The sequence below is a fragment of the Mesocricetus auratus genome, unplaced genomic scaffold (genome assembly GCF_017639785.1).
Source record: "Mesocricetus auratus isolate SY011 unplaced genomic scaffold, BCM_Maur_2.0 Super-Scaffold_100011, whole genome shotgun sequence".
In the NCBI taxonomy this organism is placed as follows: Eukaryota; Metazoa; Chordata; class Mammalia; order Rodentia; family Cricetidae; genus Mesocricetus; species Mesocricetus auratus.
In genome coordinates, this window is record NW_024429195.1 from 79218535 (window position 1) to 79235509 (window position 16975).

The 16975-nt window shown below is 46.8% G+C and overlaps 1 protein-coding gene across 1 annotated transcript in view; it reads right to left on the bottom strand.

The window, feature by feature from the left end:
• Positions 1 to 11255, bottom strand: part of Gnptab (N-acetylglucosamine-1-phosphate transferase subunits alpha and beta) — a 65494-nt gene extending 54239 nt beyond the window's left edge. The window contains exon 1 of the mRNA XM_040755121.1: positions 10987 to 11255. Within this exon, the coding sequence (XP_040611055.1) occupies positions 10987 to 11103 (117 nt within the window). The 5' untranslated portion in view covers positions 11104 to 11255. The remainder of the gene's footprint in view (positions 1 to 10986) is intronic.
• Positions 11256 to 16975: the final 5720 nt, after the last annotated feature.

Here is a 16975-nt window from a genome sequence, read left to right on the forward strand (position 1 = left end):
CAGCCAGCGCTCTTAAATGCTGAGCCACATCTACAGCCCAGCTTTATTGTCCTTGTTTACCTGTCTCCTGCACTAGCAGGCATGTTAGATATCTCATTAAACAGAGCATAGCTTCCGGAACCTTCATTATCGTAATAGCAAGGTACTTACAGCGCTATATGCACCAATGCAAATCAAAAATTTATATGCAGGGGCTGGAGACATGACTTAGCGGCTAAAAGCACTGAATTTTCTTCCAGAGGGCCCAGGTTCAACTCCCAGCACCCACATGGCAGCTCACAGCTGTCTGTAATTCCAGTTCCAAGGGATCCAACACCCTCATGCAAACAAAACACCAATTCACATAACAGAAAACTAAATAAAATCTTAAAAAAAATCACTTGGATCTGTCCTAAACAAATTTATATGGAAATTAATGTCACTGTTTACAGATGAAATGCTAGATTTGTCACTTAAAGCTTTTCCTCCAGACACCACTGTCCAAACCAGCGGTTCTCAACCTGTGGGTTGCCACCCCTTTGGGGTCACATATCAGATATCCTACGTATCAGATATTTACATTACAATTTTATAACAATAGCAAAATTATAGCTATGAAGTAGCAACAAAAGAGTTTTATGGTTGGGAGTCACCACAGCATGAGGAACTGTATTAAAGGGTTGCAGCATTGGGAAGGTTGAGAACCACTGCTCTAAACCAGTTTCAGAATATTTATTTTTCTCTGCCATTGGGGTGATTTGTTGGTAAAATCTGAGATTAGATGAACTACCATACCATATATAAAAGTGATCTCTGACACACCATACAATGTTACTAGTTTTTAAAGTATATAGGAGACTGGTTATATCAGGTTAAAATGTGTGTGTGTGCGTGCACACCTGTGTGAGAGTGTGTGCACACCTGTGTGAGTGTATGTGCACACCTGTGTGAGTGTATGTGCACATCTGTGTGAGTGTGTGCGTGCACACCTGTGTGAGTGTGTGTGGAGGTATATCAACATGGGATATCTCCCTCAGTTGCTCTCTTTCTTAACTCTTTGAGGCAGAGTCTCTCATTAAGCTCACCGATTCTGCTAGATGGAGAACCATGCTTCTGCACTCATTTTTAATGTGGGTGCTAATGACAAGAACTCGGGTTCTCAGGCTTGCAGAGTGGGTACCTCACTGACTGAGCCATCTCCCTACCTCTCAAGTTTCCTGCTTCTAGGAGTCTATTTTAATAATCCTGGCATTCACAATCAGTTGCTGGCCAGTTTTTACAAAATGGCAGTCAAAGTCAGTCTGCACCTTACTGAATCCCTGTAGCAGGAAGGCAACTGTGAGGCAGATGCCACAGACCACCCACCCCCCTTCTTGGCCATAGGGCTGAGCTTGTGTCACCTGGCTCTGGCGTTGCCCAGGCTACTCCCTCACTTACCGGCAGTTGGCTTGTAAAATACACACTTATGAATGCAACCATTCACCAGTTCTGAAACTGGTGTTTACCTAACACACCGGGCATCCAGTGGCCCAGAACTATTTCCCTGAGATAGCCATAAATGGCCACAATTAAATAAAAAGTGTGTGTTTTTATCCTGTCCGTACAGTGGCTAAAAGATTCTCAGATGAAGTAGGGAACTGACTCCTGCAAGTTGTCCTCCGATCTCCACACATGTGCATGCACACATAAAACACACATACAACAAAAATGTAATTTAAAATTTAATGAGAAAGCCGGGCATTGGTGGTACACACCTTTAATCCCAGCAGAGGAAGGTGGATCTCTGTGAGTCCGAGGTCAGCCTAGTTTAGAGTTTCAGGACAACCTCCAAAGCAAAACAGAGAAACCCTGTCTCGAAAAAACAAAAAAACAAAAACAAAAATAAAAAAACCACACAAAAAATTAATGAGAAAATGAGGGTACAGTTCTTCATCAAAGGAAGTCAAGACAGGAACTCAAGCAGGGCAGGAACCTGGAGACAGGAGCTGATGCAGGGACCATGGAGGGGTGTTGTTTATTGGCTTACTCCTCATGGCTTCTCAACCCGATTTCTATCTTTTTTTTTTCTTTTTGGTTTTAAATCATATGGCTTTCCATCTGATCACAGCATGCAGAGACAGTCTGTAGGATGCCTCTAAGATCCTTTCTTCCTGTTTAATGTGCTGCATGCATGAATCACCCACAAGCTGACAAATCACCTGCTAAAGATACTGTCATCTGCACCACAAGATTGGAACAAACTGTCCCAAGACTGGAGAAACTTAAAAAGGCATTCTGTGAACACACATCCACCATTACAAACACTGGGTTGTTACACGCCAGAAGGAAACAGAGATGTCTACATAGCAATTATAAAAGTGCAGGACCCTGTGCCGTCCCATTAACAGAGCACAGCACACCGGGCAATCCTTGTGAGCTTTTCTGCTGTCAATGGGGACAGCTGACGAGCATCAGCTGAGAGGGCTGGTCTCTCACTTCTGCCTACATGAGCATCACAGCTAGACGAGCTCCCCAAAGGGGACACATGCACTTAATTAGTATTTATTGGATGCTTTCCACGGAGGAGTACTTTGTAAGGTGCCTCGTAAACATCTGACACCTCACTAAACCCACCTGTCCTCACAGGCGTGGTCACAATCAGTGTCTTGGTTAGGGTTTCTATTACTGTGATGGAAACCATGTCCAAAGTAAGTCAGAGAGCAAAGCGTTTATTTGGCTTACACTCCACACCACGGTTATTCATTGAAGGAAGGCAAGACAGGGACTGAGGCAGAGCTGATGCGGAGGCCATGGAGGGTGCTGCTTGCTGGCCTGCTCCCCATGGCTTGCTCCCCCTGCCTTCTTACAGAACCCAGGGCCAGCACCATATGGCCAGATCTTATGGAGGCATTTTCTAAATTGAGGTGCCCTCCTCTCAGATGACTCTAGCTTGTGTCGAGTTGACATAAAACCAGCCAGCACACGTAGTGAACGAAAATAAGTTTTGAGGCTCACAGTAGTCTTTCATCAGGATGCTCAGGGAGCACCTGCTATGAGGGACTGGGAGCACCCCGTGACTGTTTTACCTACTTTTGTTGATGAAGATGGTAGTGGAGTGGCTGGCAAACATGATGAACAGATGAATGATGAACAGATGACTGGAACAGATAAGTGTTCCCATTTACCCACTTCTCTGTGCTCTCCCACCACCTAATCCAAGATCCTGCAAAATACCCTACCCACACCACTCTCCTAACCCAAAATCCTGCAAAATACCCTACCCACACCGCTCTCCTAACCCAAAATCCTGCAAAATACCCTACCCACACCGCTCTCCTCACCCAAAATCCTGCAAAATACCCTACCCACACCGCTCTCCTCACCCAAAATCCTGCAAAATACCCTACCCACACCGCTCTCCTAACCCAAAATCCTGCAAAATACCCTACCCACACCACTCTCCTAACCCAAGATCCTGCAAAATACCCTACCCACACCGCTCTCACTCTCTTATTCAGGGTTTCTCGATTATCGTACCGCCGACAAGGCACCCTGGCAGTGTTTTGTTAGAAGGTTATCATCATTTAGCAGTGTTGCTGGGCCTCAATTGCTAAAAGCCAGTACATAACAGCCTTCAATGGTACCCGGTGCAGGAGGAAGGTCACCACAGCTACACCAATTGCCCCTATATCAGCTCGTCTCTGGCCCCAAGGGCCTTTATTTATTTAGTGTATGACAGGGGCATGTAGATCCCAGCGCGGATATAGAGGGCAGAGGACAACTTGCAGGAATCTAGGGATCTGTTCTCTCCTTTCACCACATGGGGTCTGGGACTCAAACTCAGGTCACCAGACTCGGTGACAGGCACCTTTATTCACGTTTGATTGTTCTCCTGATGCCAAGGCCTTTACTCTGCTTCTTTGGTTGAGAAATGGTAGTTTCTCAATACCAGCACCACTGTCATTGGACCTGGGTGATTCTTTGCTATTGGGGCTTGTCCTATACATTAACAGCATTCCTTGGCTTCTGCACATCAAAGCCCACAGCACTATTTCATTCCATGCCCAGCTCTGACAATCTAAATGTTCCCCGGGGGAAGTATCACCACCAGCTGAAAGTGGATGCAGGAAACAGCCCTGGCCTCCTCGCTCCTCCGCCTGAGTACTCCTGCTGAGCTTACACAGCATCAAGAAGCCACCTTGACCCAGGCCACTGGACAAATCTACCCTCACTGCTGACCTCTCCTACCACACCCTGACACCTCTGCAGCACTGCTCACAATTGTGATGAAGTAGCATGTAATGCCTCATTGCACAAGCTCCTTGTCAGCAGCAGCCATGTCTTCCTGACAGCTGTGCCCCTAGGGGCCTGGTTAAGTATTTGCTAACAGAATGGATGAGCCAGGCCTTCTGTGGGGACAGTTTTAAGGTTACAGAGATGCCATCTCTGACCTCAGGTTACTGAGTGCACAATGGGAGATTAAGTTTTATCCCCTGAGCAAGCCAGTTGCCCTGAGAAGCTGCTGTGCATATTTTCTTCTGAAGAGCCAAATATAAGAAACCACATCCCAGTGCCAAATGAGCAATGGACCCAAACACCATGCTCCCCACACAGTGGGTTTGGGCTGAAGCTGGTATCTTGGACATCTGTTGCTCTGGCCAGGCTTTGATAACAGCGTGGTGACTGGTAACTGTTCTCAGGGATGGCCTTCTCTGATCACAAGGTCCAGCTGTGGCTCCCAGGCCTGCCCAACCCCAAGGCTCTGAGGTGACTCAGGTGGCTGGCACAGGTATAACACCCCAGGGCAAAGCAGGCAGTGCTGAGTATGGCCGGCCCCACTAAGGAAGGCTCTGCAGGGACTAGCAGGAGCAGCAAAGAAGGTGGGGACCTTATCCACTTGGGGTAGGCTGCCTGAGAGAGCTGAAGAACAGGACAAGGAGGGATTCCTGACATCATTCGAGCACCCTGGCCCAACCTGCCAGAGGTTTAGCCTGGGAGCTAGTTCCAGGACAGGTTCCAAAGACACAGAGGAACCCTGTCTCAAAAAACCAAAAAACAAACAAACAGACAGACAAATAAATAAATAAAAACCAGGTCTGAGTTGGAATCTGTCACTTGCAACCCAGTACCACTGATGACAACCAGCAGCCATTTCCAGTGACCAGGGATTGAAAATGCAAAGGGATCACACTTTTCTTTTATTCTTTCTTTCTTTCTTTTTTTGTTTTTGTTTTTGTTTTCTTTTTTTGGTTTTTCGAGACAGGGTTTCTCTGTGGCTTTGGAGGCTGTCCTGGAACTAGCTCTTATAGACCAGGTTGGTCTCGAACTCACAGCCTCCAAAGCCACAGAGAAACCCTGTCTCGAAAAACAAAACAAACAAATAAAAAAATGAATTTCAGAACATGAAAACGGACAAGTTACAGTCACATTAATCATGTTTGAAAATATAAAGTAAGCACACACTGATCAGAGTAGACTACCTTCACTGAAAATGAGGTTAAAAGGATGCTAGTTAAAAATCACCCTTTGCCAGGCATTGGTGGCGCACGCCTTTAATCCCAGCACTCGGGAGGCAGAGACAGGTGGATCTCTGTAAGTTCTAGGCCAGCCTGGAGCCTGGTCTACAGAGTGAGTTCCAGGACAGCCTCCAAAACAATACAGAGGAACCCTGCCTCGAAAAACAAAACAAAACAACAAAAATCACCCTTCATCCATCCACCCATCCATCCATCCAACCATCCATGCTCCAGACTTTACTTGCCTCTGTCTCCCCAGTGCTGGTATGAAAGGCATACACCACCATTCCTAGTAAGACAATTACTTTTTAATAAAACCTCTGCTGCCAAAAATAAATCATAAAGCTATGAGGGGCAGCCCCCACCCACAGGATCAGCTGGGAGTTAATCGATTTGGACATGGCTAAGAATTAGTTTGTACAGGCCAGGGACTGCGCCCTCAGACAGGTCTCTTTCTGCTCATGCCCCCCCTTTTTTTTTTGTCTCTGACCAAGAACACACTAAAACCCTAACATTTTAAGCAGGAAACCAATCAAAATTAAACATGGTAACTCACTTCTTTCCAGAAATTAGACAAGTTAAGAAAACTAGTTGAAAAGGTTAACTTGAGCTGGACCTGGTTTTTAATCCTCTTTATGGTGGAAAAGGAATGCTTCATAAATCAAAAAGCCATGACCATAAACAGACAAGGGGGGAGCAGGGGGTAAAGGGGAAATTCTCAAACAGTAGGAGCAGGCTTTAACCGACCCTACCGACTTTCCTATGTGACTTGATTTTGTTTCCTCACTTAGTTTACTGAAGGAAGCGATATATTCCCAAGTAAGACAAGGCTCACATACAAACGCCCATGTACCCGTGATCTACAACTCTCCATTCACAATCCTAAAATCCAAGAAGCTGCCTCTGTGCCTAACCTGGCAGCATACTTGACCTGCCTTGAACTCATTTGGAGGTAAACCCTGACCCAACTGACATTAGACTATTTATAGTCAGCATTTTCCTCATGGCGTATAAATATTCATGAACTTCACCAGAGAGTGCAGGTATTTGATGATGAGATAATGCAGCAGTCTTGGAAGTTTCAGGAAAGGGTGTGTAGATTTGTTTATCAATGATGATGGGCCGGAAATACATTCTTATCAATAGTAGGGCTTACCACACATAACAGCAACTATAACAAGACAGAACAGACACTAATGCTAAAGCCAGAAGTTTCCTTTTTCCTTGGAGTCAAAGTCTCACTGTGCAGTCCAGGCTAACCTCTAATGCTCAGATCTCCTACCTGTCTCCTGGGTACTAATGTTATACTCATGTTGTACCCTACAAAGCAGAACCAAACATTTCTGAATTGAGGGCACAGTTGATCTAGATTGCTTAAATAAAGGACTCTTAAGGACACAGTCTAGTGCTCTGACTTATAAGGAACTCAGACTTACAACAAACAAGCTACTACCCTCACCTGCTGCTGTGACCTGTCATCCTAAGGAGACTGGGGACAAATGGCTAACTGTGGTGCTTATTAGCATACTAACGTGTGTGCTGACCCCAGGTTCTCTCAGCAGCACAAGCACCAGTTAGAGTCCATGCTGGCATCCTGGCTCCCCCAGTTCTTCTCTCCCCCCCTAAACTTCTCCAGCTCAGGGGCTTCCCCTCTGAGCTCCTCGGTCCTATAAAACCCTGCCTGCGTTCAGCACGCATTAGCTCCCCCTGCTCTCTACTCTCTTCTCCTCTCCCTTCCCCCTCCCCTCTGTCTCCTGCTCCTCTCTCAAACCTCCTCTCATGAGCAGTCCAATCTACTGGCCATGTTTGGTCTACTCCTTTCTCTCCCTGCTCTGGACTTCTGCCAGTGCCTCTGGAAGCGCTCTTCCTCACATCTACAATAAAAGCCTCCTCTCGCACCTTGGAGGCATCATGTCATTTCATTCAGGCCAGGGTGTCCACTATGAGGGCTCGGCTCATCCTCTAGATCATCATCTATGGGTCCAGCCATGTTTCTATTTACCCCAAGGGAATTCCCAAGAATTCCCAAGGGTTCTCCAGAGAGTACCTGGCCCCACTTCTAGGGAAAAACAAGTTACTTAGTAGATCTCTCCCTTGATTATATTTTTCCTCAAAATTTGGACCAATGTTCAAAAGACTTACTAAAATGCAACAACCCAGGGTTGGGGAGATAGTTTAATTAATACAGTGTTTGCCTATCATGCATAAGGCCCTGGAGGCCCTGGGTTAGATCCCGTACTGGGCACAGTGTTGCACAACTATAATCCCAGCACTAAGGAGGTCGAAGCAGGAGACTCGGAAAGGAGTTCAAGGTCATTCTTGGGTACCTATGGAGCTGGAGGCTAGCCTGGGGTACAAATGACCTTGTCTCAAACACACAGGATGGGGGCACTCTAGCAGAGTCTGGAGAGCTGGCTCAGCAGTCTTCCAGCAGACTGGAGTTTGAACCCAGCACCCATCCTGAGCTGCTCACATTATAACAATAACATTACCTGTCACTCAGGTCCAGGGGATCGTCACACACACACACACACACACACACACACACACACACACACACACACACACACACAAATACACAGATTACCTCTAACACTAAGAGGGGGAAATTAATGAACTTGAAATTTAACAATGATTTTTTTAACCCTTATATGCATTATAACTAGTTAACAAGTTGGTGCTACATACATAAAGTATGGTTTCAAGAAAGTATTTCAAAGTAAAGACGGAGACAAAATAACTGATGGTAACACTGAGTGGGGCATTAGCTAGGACGGTTCAACAGTGCTATCAACAGAATGAAGTGTTTCACACAGGCAATCCCCATATTGACTCTGGCAAGAAGATACCCTTGCCTTTATTTTCAAGAGGAGGCTGAGAGGGGTTAGATTTCTTTTCCCAGATCAGATAAGTGTGAGCTGCTTGAGAAACCATTGAGAGCTTGGGGGAGAAGTTCAAGGGTAAAGCTCTTGCCTTGGATGCAGAAGGTCATAGCTTCAGTCCCCAGCAGAGGAAGGAAGGGAGGCAGCGGTAATGAGTGAGCTTAGGGGATAAAAGCTGCCAAACCCCAGGCTGAGTTTGATCTCTAGGAACCACGAGGCAGAGAGAACCACACGCACAATGTACACATGTGTACCCACACACACAACATAAATAAATTAATGAGAATTTTTTTAAAACAGAGACTAAAAAGAAGTGTTATTATGATGATAGCATCAGAGTCAACTGTCTAAGTTGGATGCAAATGTCTGCCAAGAACTAGCTGTGTTAAATTATGCAAATACCTCAGTTGCATAACCTGTAAGGTGGGTAAAATAATCTTGTCTACATTAGATGATACTGTGAAGGCTAAATTAGTATGTAAGGCAGTCAAGAGAACGCCTAGAAAGGTATGTTTGCTATTATCACGGTTATTAACTGGAGCCAACAGACAAATCCAGATTCCATCTACCTGGGTCTGCAGCTCCTCTTCTCCACGGCTCTGTAAGCACTGCAGACCAGCTGCCACGCCTCTCATGCTGCCTTTCAACATTCTTTTCTCTCGTTTCTCTAATTGGCTTGTTGTTTGGTAGGACTTTCAGTGCTGGGGACTGAACGCAGGACCTTGTACATGCCAGGCAAGTGCTCTACCAATGAGCTACACAGCCCCTCATTTCTCTAACAATCTAAACTTTAAGATCTTTGCCCACAAGCCAGGCATTGTGACATACACCTTCAATCGCAGCATTTTGGATGCAGAGGCAGGTGGATCTCTGTGAGTACAAGGCCAGCCAGGTCAACATAGGGAGTTATAGGCCAGTCATGGGCTACATGACTGTCTCAAAGTGAAACAAAAATCTGTGGGCACTTCAAGGCTGTAATAAATGTATTTTACACTGTGGCTAATCAACTGCTCACTTAAAATTAACCAGGTCAAAAACATAACCCAGTGGCCTCAGCGTTTGGGAGGGCTGCCACAAGAAGACTGCAAACTTCTGGCTGGCTGGGGCAATTTAGTTGAGACATTTTAAAGACAAAGTCACCCAAAAGCAGTACTAACTATACACAATCGCATCAAGTTATAACCCATGAAACAAAGACAAGCTAGGAGGCACTGTAATATTAAGAAAATATCCCACTCTTACAAGCCTGGGGTGTTCTCATTCCAACTTGTGAGACTATTTTTTTCTAGTCCCTGGAACCACTAAAAACAAACCAAGACACATGTCATATAATTCAGCCAGTCACTAAACACACGCTTAGTCTCATACAGTGGTGGTTCCTGGCACTGAGCTTGGACTAGAGTTACTTCCTTTAAAAACCTCCTCTACAATGCATGTGTATTGTAGCATTTTATAATAAAATCATTCAGTTCATCTTAAAAACCTTTTAAACCTCTTGCTAAAATACAAACAAATAAAATTGGGAGACAAATTTCAAGCCATTTGAAAGCACAACGTTTCTTCCTGTTTCCAGAAGTAGTGTTTTGTTGACTCACACCCCCGTGCCCATCCATCGCCCTTTGCACTTAAGGTAGTGCTGTTTCAGACTGCCAAGAATCAAATAACTATGAAATTTAAAACAAAGAGTAATTTCGGTCCAAAAACGTCCAACGTTCGTCTCCAAAGGAACACAAAACCCATTTCACCTGGTGCTTCCCACCTCCCAAACCGGTTGCCTGTGTCCCTTGAAAAGTTTACAATGTAACCAAACTGCTTTATTGCACATGAATTAAGCGTAGGTCTCTGTCAAAGAAGGACCAGTGCCTTCTCTAAAAAGTACTAGCATACCCCATGACGCAAGGGTCTGTGCTGGCTCCCAAGACGTCCCGGGCTGGAGTCCAAGGTCGGCAGGCAGTCCTAGTCACCTGACGCGGACCCTACTCTCAGCTTATCTAGGACAAGCACTTGGTGCCTTCCAACCACAAGAGCATTCTCACCACCGAGGCCACCTACCCGCTCACATACAGCTGTTCAACACAGCACAGCAAGAGTGAAGGGGGGGGTTAAGGAAAAAAAAACCTTCCCTATGCAAATTCACGTGCAAAACTGCACGTGCCTCGTAGATAAAGTCTGAAACCGGATTAAGAAGATAAGGTGTTTGGTCAGAGGTGAAAGATTAGTAGGGTGGCACCGGAGACCAGGCTCTGAAGGAGGGCCAAGGAATGGAGGATCACTATAGAAAGGAAAAAATAAAAATAAAAAAACCAACTGCATGCCCGAGAAGGGAGTTTCACCGGCGCAAGGCCTGAGAGCAAAAGTCAAATGACTGGAGGGCTCTTGGGGACGGCCCGAGGGAGGAAGGGAACCCGCACACGGGAGCACGCGAGGCCGGGACGTCCGGTCCAGGTGCCGCAGCCGAGCCGCGGAGAAGGATGCGCGCTGTGGGCGCCCGGGACGGTGGGCGGCGAGCTGGGTCCCCAGGCTGCAGGGGAGGATGGGGAGGCGGGAGGGAGACGCGGGGCGCCGGCGGTGCGGGGCTCGGCCGGGGAGGGCTGCGCACGCGGCTGCAGGGCTCGGGCTCCGCCACTCACCTCTCCGAACTGGAAAGCCGAGACGATGGTGACAACGACGCCCACGAAGCAGACGTAGAGCCCATACCTGTGGGAGAGGCAGGTATAGGTCTGTCTCTGCAGGAGCTTGAGCAGCATCACCCCGGCCCCGCCACCCCACGCCGGGAGGAGCCCGCGCCGCGCCGCCGCCTCAGCGAGCCGCCATTCACGGCCGCGCTCAGCTCACAGCCCCGGGCCGCCGCGCATGGTCGCTCCGGCGACCGACAGCCCGCTGGGCTCCACGCCGCGGCCGCCGCTTCCGGGAGCCCGGAGCCCACGCCCTCGGCGCGGCGGAGGCGGACCCGCGGCCCGCAAGGCGCCCGGCGCCGCCCGCGTCGGCCTCCGAGAGGCGGCGGCGGGTCGCCAGCGCCACCTGGCGGGCGGAGGGGGCAAGGGCAGGCGCGCGCCCACCCATCTGCGCGTGCGCTGCGGGCTCTGTCCTCTGGGCCCCCCGAGGGACCAGGCCAGCGGGAGCCACCCAGTGCAACAAGTGACCAACTGGACTGTCCCCCTGAGTATCCTCACAAGCATCCTCACAATGCCGCTAAAAACACAGCTCCTGTCTAAAGTTTTTTTCTGGAGACAAATGTGAGGGACGGTGGTTAGGGAACACATATGCAGCTTGCCCCAAAATGACAATCTACTCTAGATGTTCTTACACGGGGTTTGATTAGTTCTAGAAAAATGAAAATCACTAATCAAGACATTTGTCAAATGCATTTTTAAGGCCACAGGTTAGGCTGGTTACGGCAAAGCAGGGAAACCTCTAAGGGGTTTAGGTGGTTTGCTAAGAACACTTTATTTTGGTGTTTTAAACTAAACTAATTTAGCTATCTGTGTGTGTGTGTTTGTGTATTCACGGGCACTCCTGTGTGTGCGTGACGTGATCGTCAGTCGTTTCTGTCCTCTTACCTTGTGAGTTCAGGGAACTGAACCCAGGCAGTCAGACTTTGAAGCAAGCACCTGAGCTACTGAGTCATTTCAGGGCCCCTTCACATACAATTGAAAAGTTGTACAGTCACAAGGTCATTAGATCATATATATGCATATATATATTTGTGTGTGTGCATATGTACTTAGTTAGCTGGTGCTTGATGCCTGTGTTATGGAATAATCTTTTTTGTACGCTGTGAAGACGTGTAGTTGCCAAGGCGCCTTCTGATTGGTTTAATAAAGAGCTGAATGGTCAATAGCTAGACAGGAAGAGGTTAGGTGAGACTTCTGGGCACAGAGAAAAGAAGAGCAGATGAATCTAGGCCCGGGAGACACAGAAGAAGCAGGACATGCAGTAGGGGAGGTAAAAGCCATGAGCCAGGTGGCATCATACAGATTAGTGGAAATGGGTTAATTTAAGCTAAAAGAGCTAGTTAGAAACAAGCCTAAGCTAAAGCTGAGCATTCATAATTAATAATAAGTCTCTGTGTGGTTTGGAAGCTGGCAGGTGGGGCAGAGAAAGGCTCATTGCATACCTGGTATCATGCAAAGCATCCTTCAGGAGAACAACTAGAGTTATATTATGATACAAGCAGGCCATGTACAGAGGGCAGCCAACAAAGGTATGGCTAATTTATACATGTATTAGCATCAGGAGATTTCCAGACCCAAAAGCAAGGGGGCAATAGGTAAAAGGCTGAAACCTCCAAAACTGTGGGTTGAAATAAACCTTGATGATTTTTAAATTGACTAGCACGTGATTGTAGTGGTCTTGCCTGTAACAGTGGCCACACCCCTTTGGGTGTGGCCTCAGGAGGACAGAAGCTGAAAGAGGGAAGCATAAGGCGTGGGTCTTTCTCTCGGGTCAGCTGACCCCTTAGGAAGGGCAGAGAAGTGCTCCTGCGGTTCTTTGCCTTCTTCGGTCTAAGTGCCCCAGTAAACACCCGTTTATCATTTCTCATGGGTCTAGTGAAATCATTACACCCTCGCCTTCACATGGTATGGGAGAAAAAGCCTAAGGATTAGAGAAGACGGGAAGGGAGGTACATCCAGGCAGGACTGGCCATGTTGAAACTTGAAGACAAGACAGTCAGAGGTGCAGCAAAGTGGAGAGTTTGGCAGGGCCTTGGAGATCATATCAGAAATAAAGGACTTTAACTGGGCGTGGTGTAAACCTTTAATCACAGCACTGAGAAAGTGGAGGCAGCCAGATCTCTGTGAATTTGAAGTCAGCTGGATCTACATAGCAAGTTCAAAGCCAGGGAGGGCTACAAAGTGAGACTCTGTCTCAAGATTAATTGTTCAGTTTAACAACTTTCTCTTAAAGGCATTGAGAATGTTACCAAATCCAAGATATCTTGGGGGAGTTCTGAGGCTAGAGCAATGACAGTAGAGTTGTCAGACAGAATACCAAGTTAATTCTGAATTTCAGAAAACTGGTGCAAAGACTGGGGGATGGTTCTGCTCTTAATATCACTGGCTGTCCTTCCAGAGGACCAGGGTTGAGGCCCAGCACCCACATGGTGGCTCACAAACATCTGTTAATTCCAGTTTCAGGGAAGCCAAAAGCCTCTTACATGGTACTAAACATACATGCAAGCAAAAACATCTGTACACATAAAAATTAAAAATCTTAGAAGAAAATCAGTGCATATAGCTAGTATGAGTATATCCCATGCAATTTTGGGGACATGTGTACCCTACTTGTATATTTACACATTTATCTGAATGCCCTATACTGATCTGCTATAAACATCTAAGCCACTTGATCAGGCATAAGAATACATGTCCTTGGGCCTAGGCTCATACCTAGAAAGACTCAGAGATGCAATAGGCTGCCTACCTGTCTGAAGATGTAAGACAATGTCCTCTAATTAAAGTCGTTAGAACTGAAACAGGTTGCTGGGCTTTGGTGTTGCACGCCTTTAATCCCAGCACTCAGGAGGCAGAGGCAGGCAGATCTCTGTGAGTTCGAGGCCAGGCTGGACTGACAGCCTCCAAAACAATACAGAGAAACCTTGTCTCGTAAAACCAAAAAAAAAAAAAAAAAAAAAAAAAGAAAAAAAGAAAAGAAAAAAGAAAAAGAAAGCCTCCACAGAGAACTGCCTGCCCTGGACTGCATATGTTCTGTGTGAAGAAATTAGATTTTTGCATGGGCCTTCTTCGTACTAAAAAGAAAAGTGAGAGGGTTGGCATAATTATGGTTTTGATGAATTGAATTAACAGTTTACTAAGAAAGGAATTGGACTGTTAGAGGAAATAAACTGTGTTTTCAGGTTTAATTCACTTGGAGAATTGTTTGACTCTCCCTGGGTTGTTTTTGTATGAGAAACTACACTCGTTCAAAGATCTCAGTTGCTATGAACATGAAGGTATACTGGTGAAGTACTTGGGACTTTGAAGCAAGAAAGTTATGAGTCCAAAGGTAAACAAAAGAAAATTAAAACAGAACCCCCTCTGTTTCCTATGTGGATTCTAACTCCCAATGTAGCCAATTTTTTCTTTTTTTTTTTTTTTTTTGGCTTTTGGTTTTTGGTTTTTCGAGACAGTGTTTCTCTGTGTAAGCCCTACCTGTCCTGGAACTTGCTCTGTAGACCAGGCTGGCTTCTAACAGAGATTCACCTGTTTCTTCCTCCCCAGTGCTGGGATTAAAGATGTGTGCCACCACTGCCCGGCTAAACCTTGAACTCTTGATCTTCCCATCTCTCCCTGGGATTACAGGCACATGCAACCAACCCCGCTTTTTCTTCTGGTTTTCTAGTTTAATGGTTTGTGCTTTAATTTTTGTAAGTCCCATTCTTCTTTTTCTCCGTTTGTTCTGATGTTTGTTAAACTCCATACTTGATTAGCTTTTTCCCCTAGCATTTGTTTTGTAGTTCTGAGAGGACTGAACCCAGGGTCTCCTGCATTGTTTCTTACAAACCCCCAAAGCGCTGATTTCCCTCTAAGCACTGATGTTATTGTATCTCACAGATGCTGGTATGGAGTATAGCTTCTCAATGAGAGTTGGGCGCCGCTTCAGTTGTCAGTCCTGGGGCACCCTGTGTCCCCACAAGGGGAAGGAAGGTCAGCAAACACATTCCAAGGTGGCAAGGTCCCAAGGAGGAGACTGCTTTCTAGGCATACGACCGGGACTTGGCACCGCTGCCGCTGTCACCTCCTGGCACACCGACTCACTTTGCAGCTGGAGAAATGAGCAAAAGCCACACACTGGAATCACAAGGAAGAGACAGCCATGCTCCTGCGGTATTCCTTTATTGCCCTCTACTGGCCAAGCTTAATACCACAGCCACGGCAAAGGCGATCGATTGTTAGCATACCAGAAGTACAAATTTGGAGTAGAAAGTCAACAATTGATTACTGGCAAAACACGGAAGACCACTTTGGCCTACACAATTAGAACTTGCCTAAACAAACAAACATCCCATTTTCCCTGTATTCTCACATTGCAATAAACATAGAAAACTTGGGACCACAAAACCTGTGAGGGGAGCTGGGCATTGGCGGCCTTCACCTTTAATCCTAGCACTCTGGAGGCAGAGGCAGGCAGATCTCTGTGAGCTTGAAGGCCGTCTGATTTACAAAGCGAGTTCCAGTTCAGGCTCTAAAGCAATACAGAGAAACCCTGTCTAGAAAAACCAACAAAACAAAACCTGGGGGGCCCCCCCCCGGCTGCAGAGATGGCTCAGTGGTTAAAAGCACTGCTTGTTCTTCCTGATGGACCTGGGTTCAATTCCCAGCACGCACATGGCAGCCAGCAACTGTCTATAACTCCAGTTCCAGGAAATCTGATGCCAATGCACATAAAATAAAAGTTAAATAAATTACCAAAAACAAATAAACAAATAACCCTGTGGGGATTTTGCCCTAACCACAAGCCTAAATTTTGCAATAGTGGACAACATCTGGGTGTCCTCCACTCCAGTTAAATTCTGATACCAACATAGTGGAAGATCCCGACGGTTGAGTGCCCAACACTGGGCCCTCTATTTAGATGCGGTCAAAATCCCAGGTTTTTCAGTGCTTATGGACAGGGCACACACAGCAGTTCACACAGTCCGAGCAACCCCCATCTCCCCAGGTTCAATTCGTTAGCTTGAGCACCTCACAGAATTCAAAGAGTAGCCTACACTGTTGCTTCATTCTAGGGAGCGCTACAGAGGCAACAAATTGCCCGAGTGTGCCTATTAGATTTTGTCTACTAGACATAGACTAGAGTCGCCTGGGAAGGTGACTTTCCCATCCCCCTCTGCTGTGTCTGCAGAGCTGTGTGCTCTCAACGCCGCCACCCTTCCGTGCAGTCATCCGGCTGCTCTGCTCTGCTGTCCTAGAATTCTGGTGAAGGTGGTAGCATTGCCAGTCTGCCCCAGCTCACCTTCCTCTTCCTCGGTATTCCAGAACCTTGTCGCCCCACAGTGACCTCACTATGTCCAACGATTCCTGGCCCCCTAGTGTGTATCCTCCTGCGGCTGCTTCAGACCTCTATGCCTTCTAAACGGAGCTCCTGGCCCTGCCACACGTGCCTTCTCTGGTTCCATTAATGGCTAAAATGTCTGAGCTTCTGATGCCAGAAGCAAGTCTGTATCCTCGATTCTTTTTCTTATTCCACTCAAAAGGTTGACCAAATCATTTTCTCCACCTGCCATGTAGTATCTTATGCGCTTAGTGTTTCTTTTCTGTTTTTAAACAGGATATCATATAGTCTGGGCTGGCCTCAGACTTGCCGTGTAACTAAGGTGGCCACCACACCTGGCCAGCATTCCTTTAAAGTAGTTGCCTTTAACCCTGAACACTAACTCTAGTGAGACAGTGCTCTAGCCTTTGTGAGCTGCTGTCGCTATTGCCACAAAATCAACCAATCAAATGATACCACCCTAGGACTTGACTTATTGTTTTCATGGTGAGAATCCAATCACGTCTCTCGGCTCACGTGCTCCTGCACATGGGACCACTTGGCTTCTCCTCGACAAATAAGGTTCATCTGAACACCACGACCTTGTTTTCAGGAGAGTGCTCTCTTTGTGTAGCTCTAGTCACA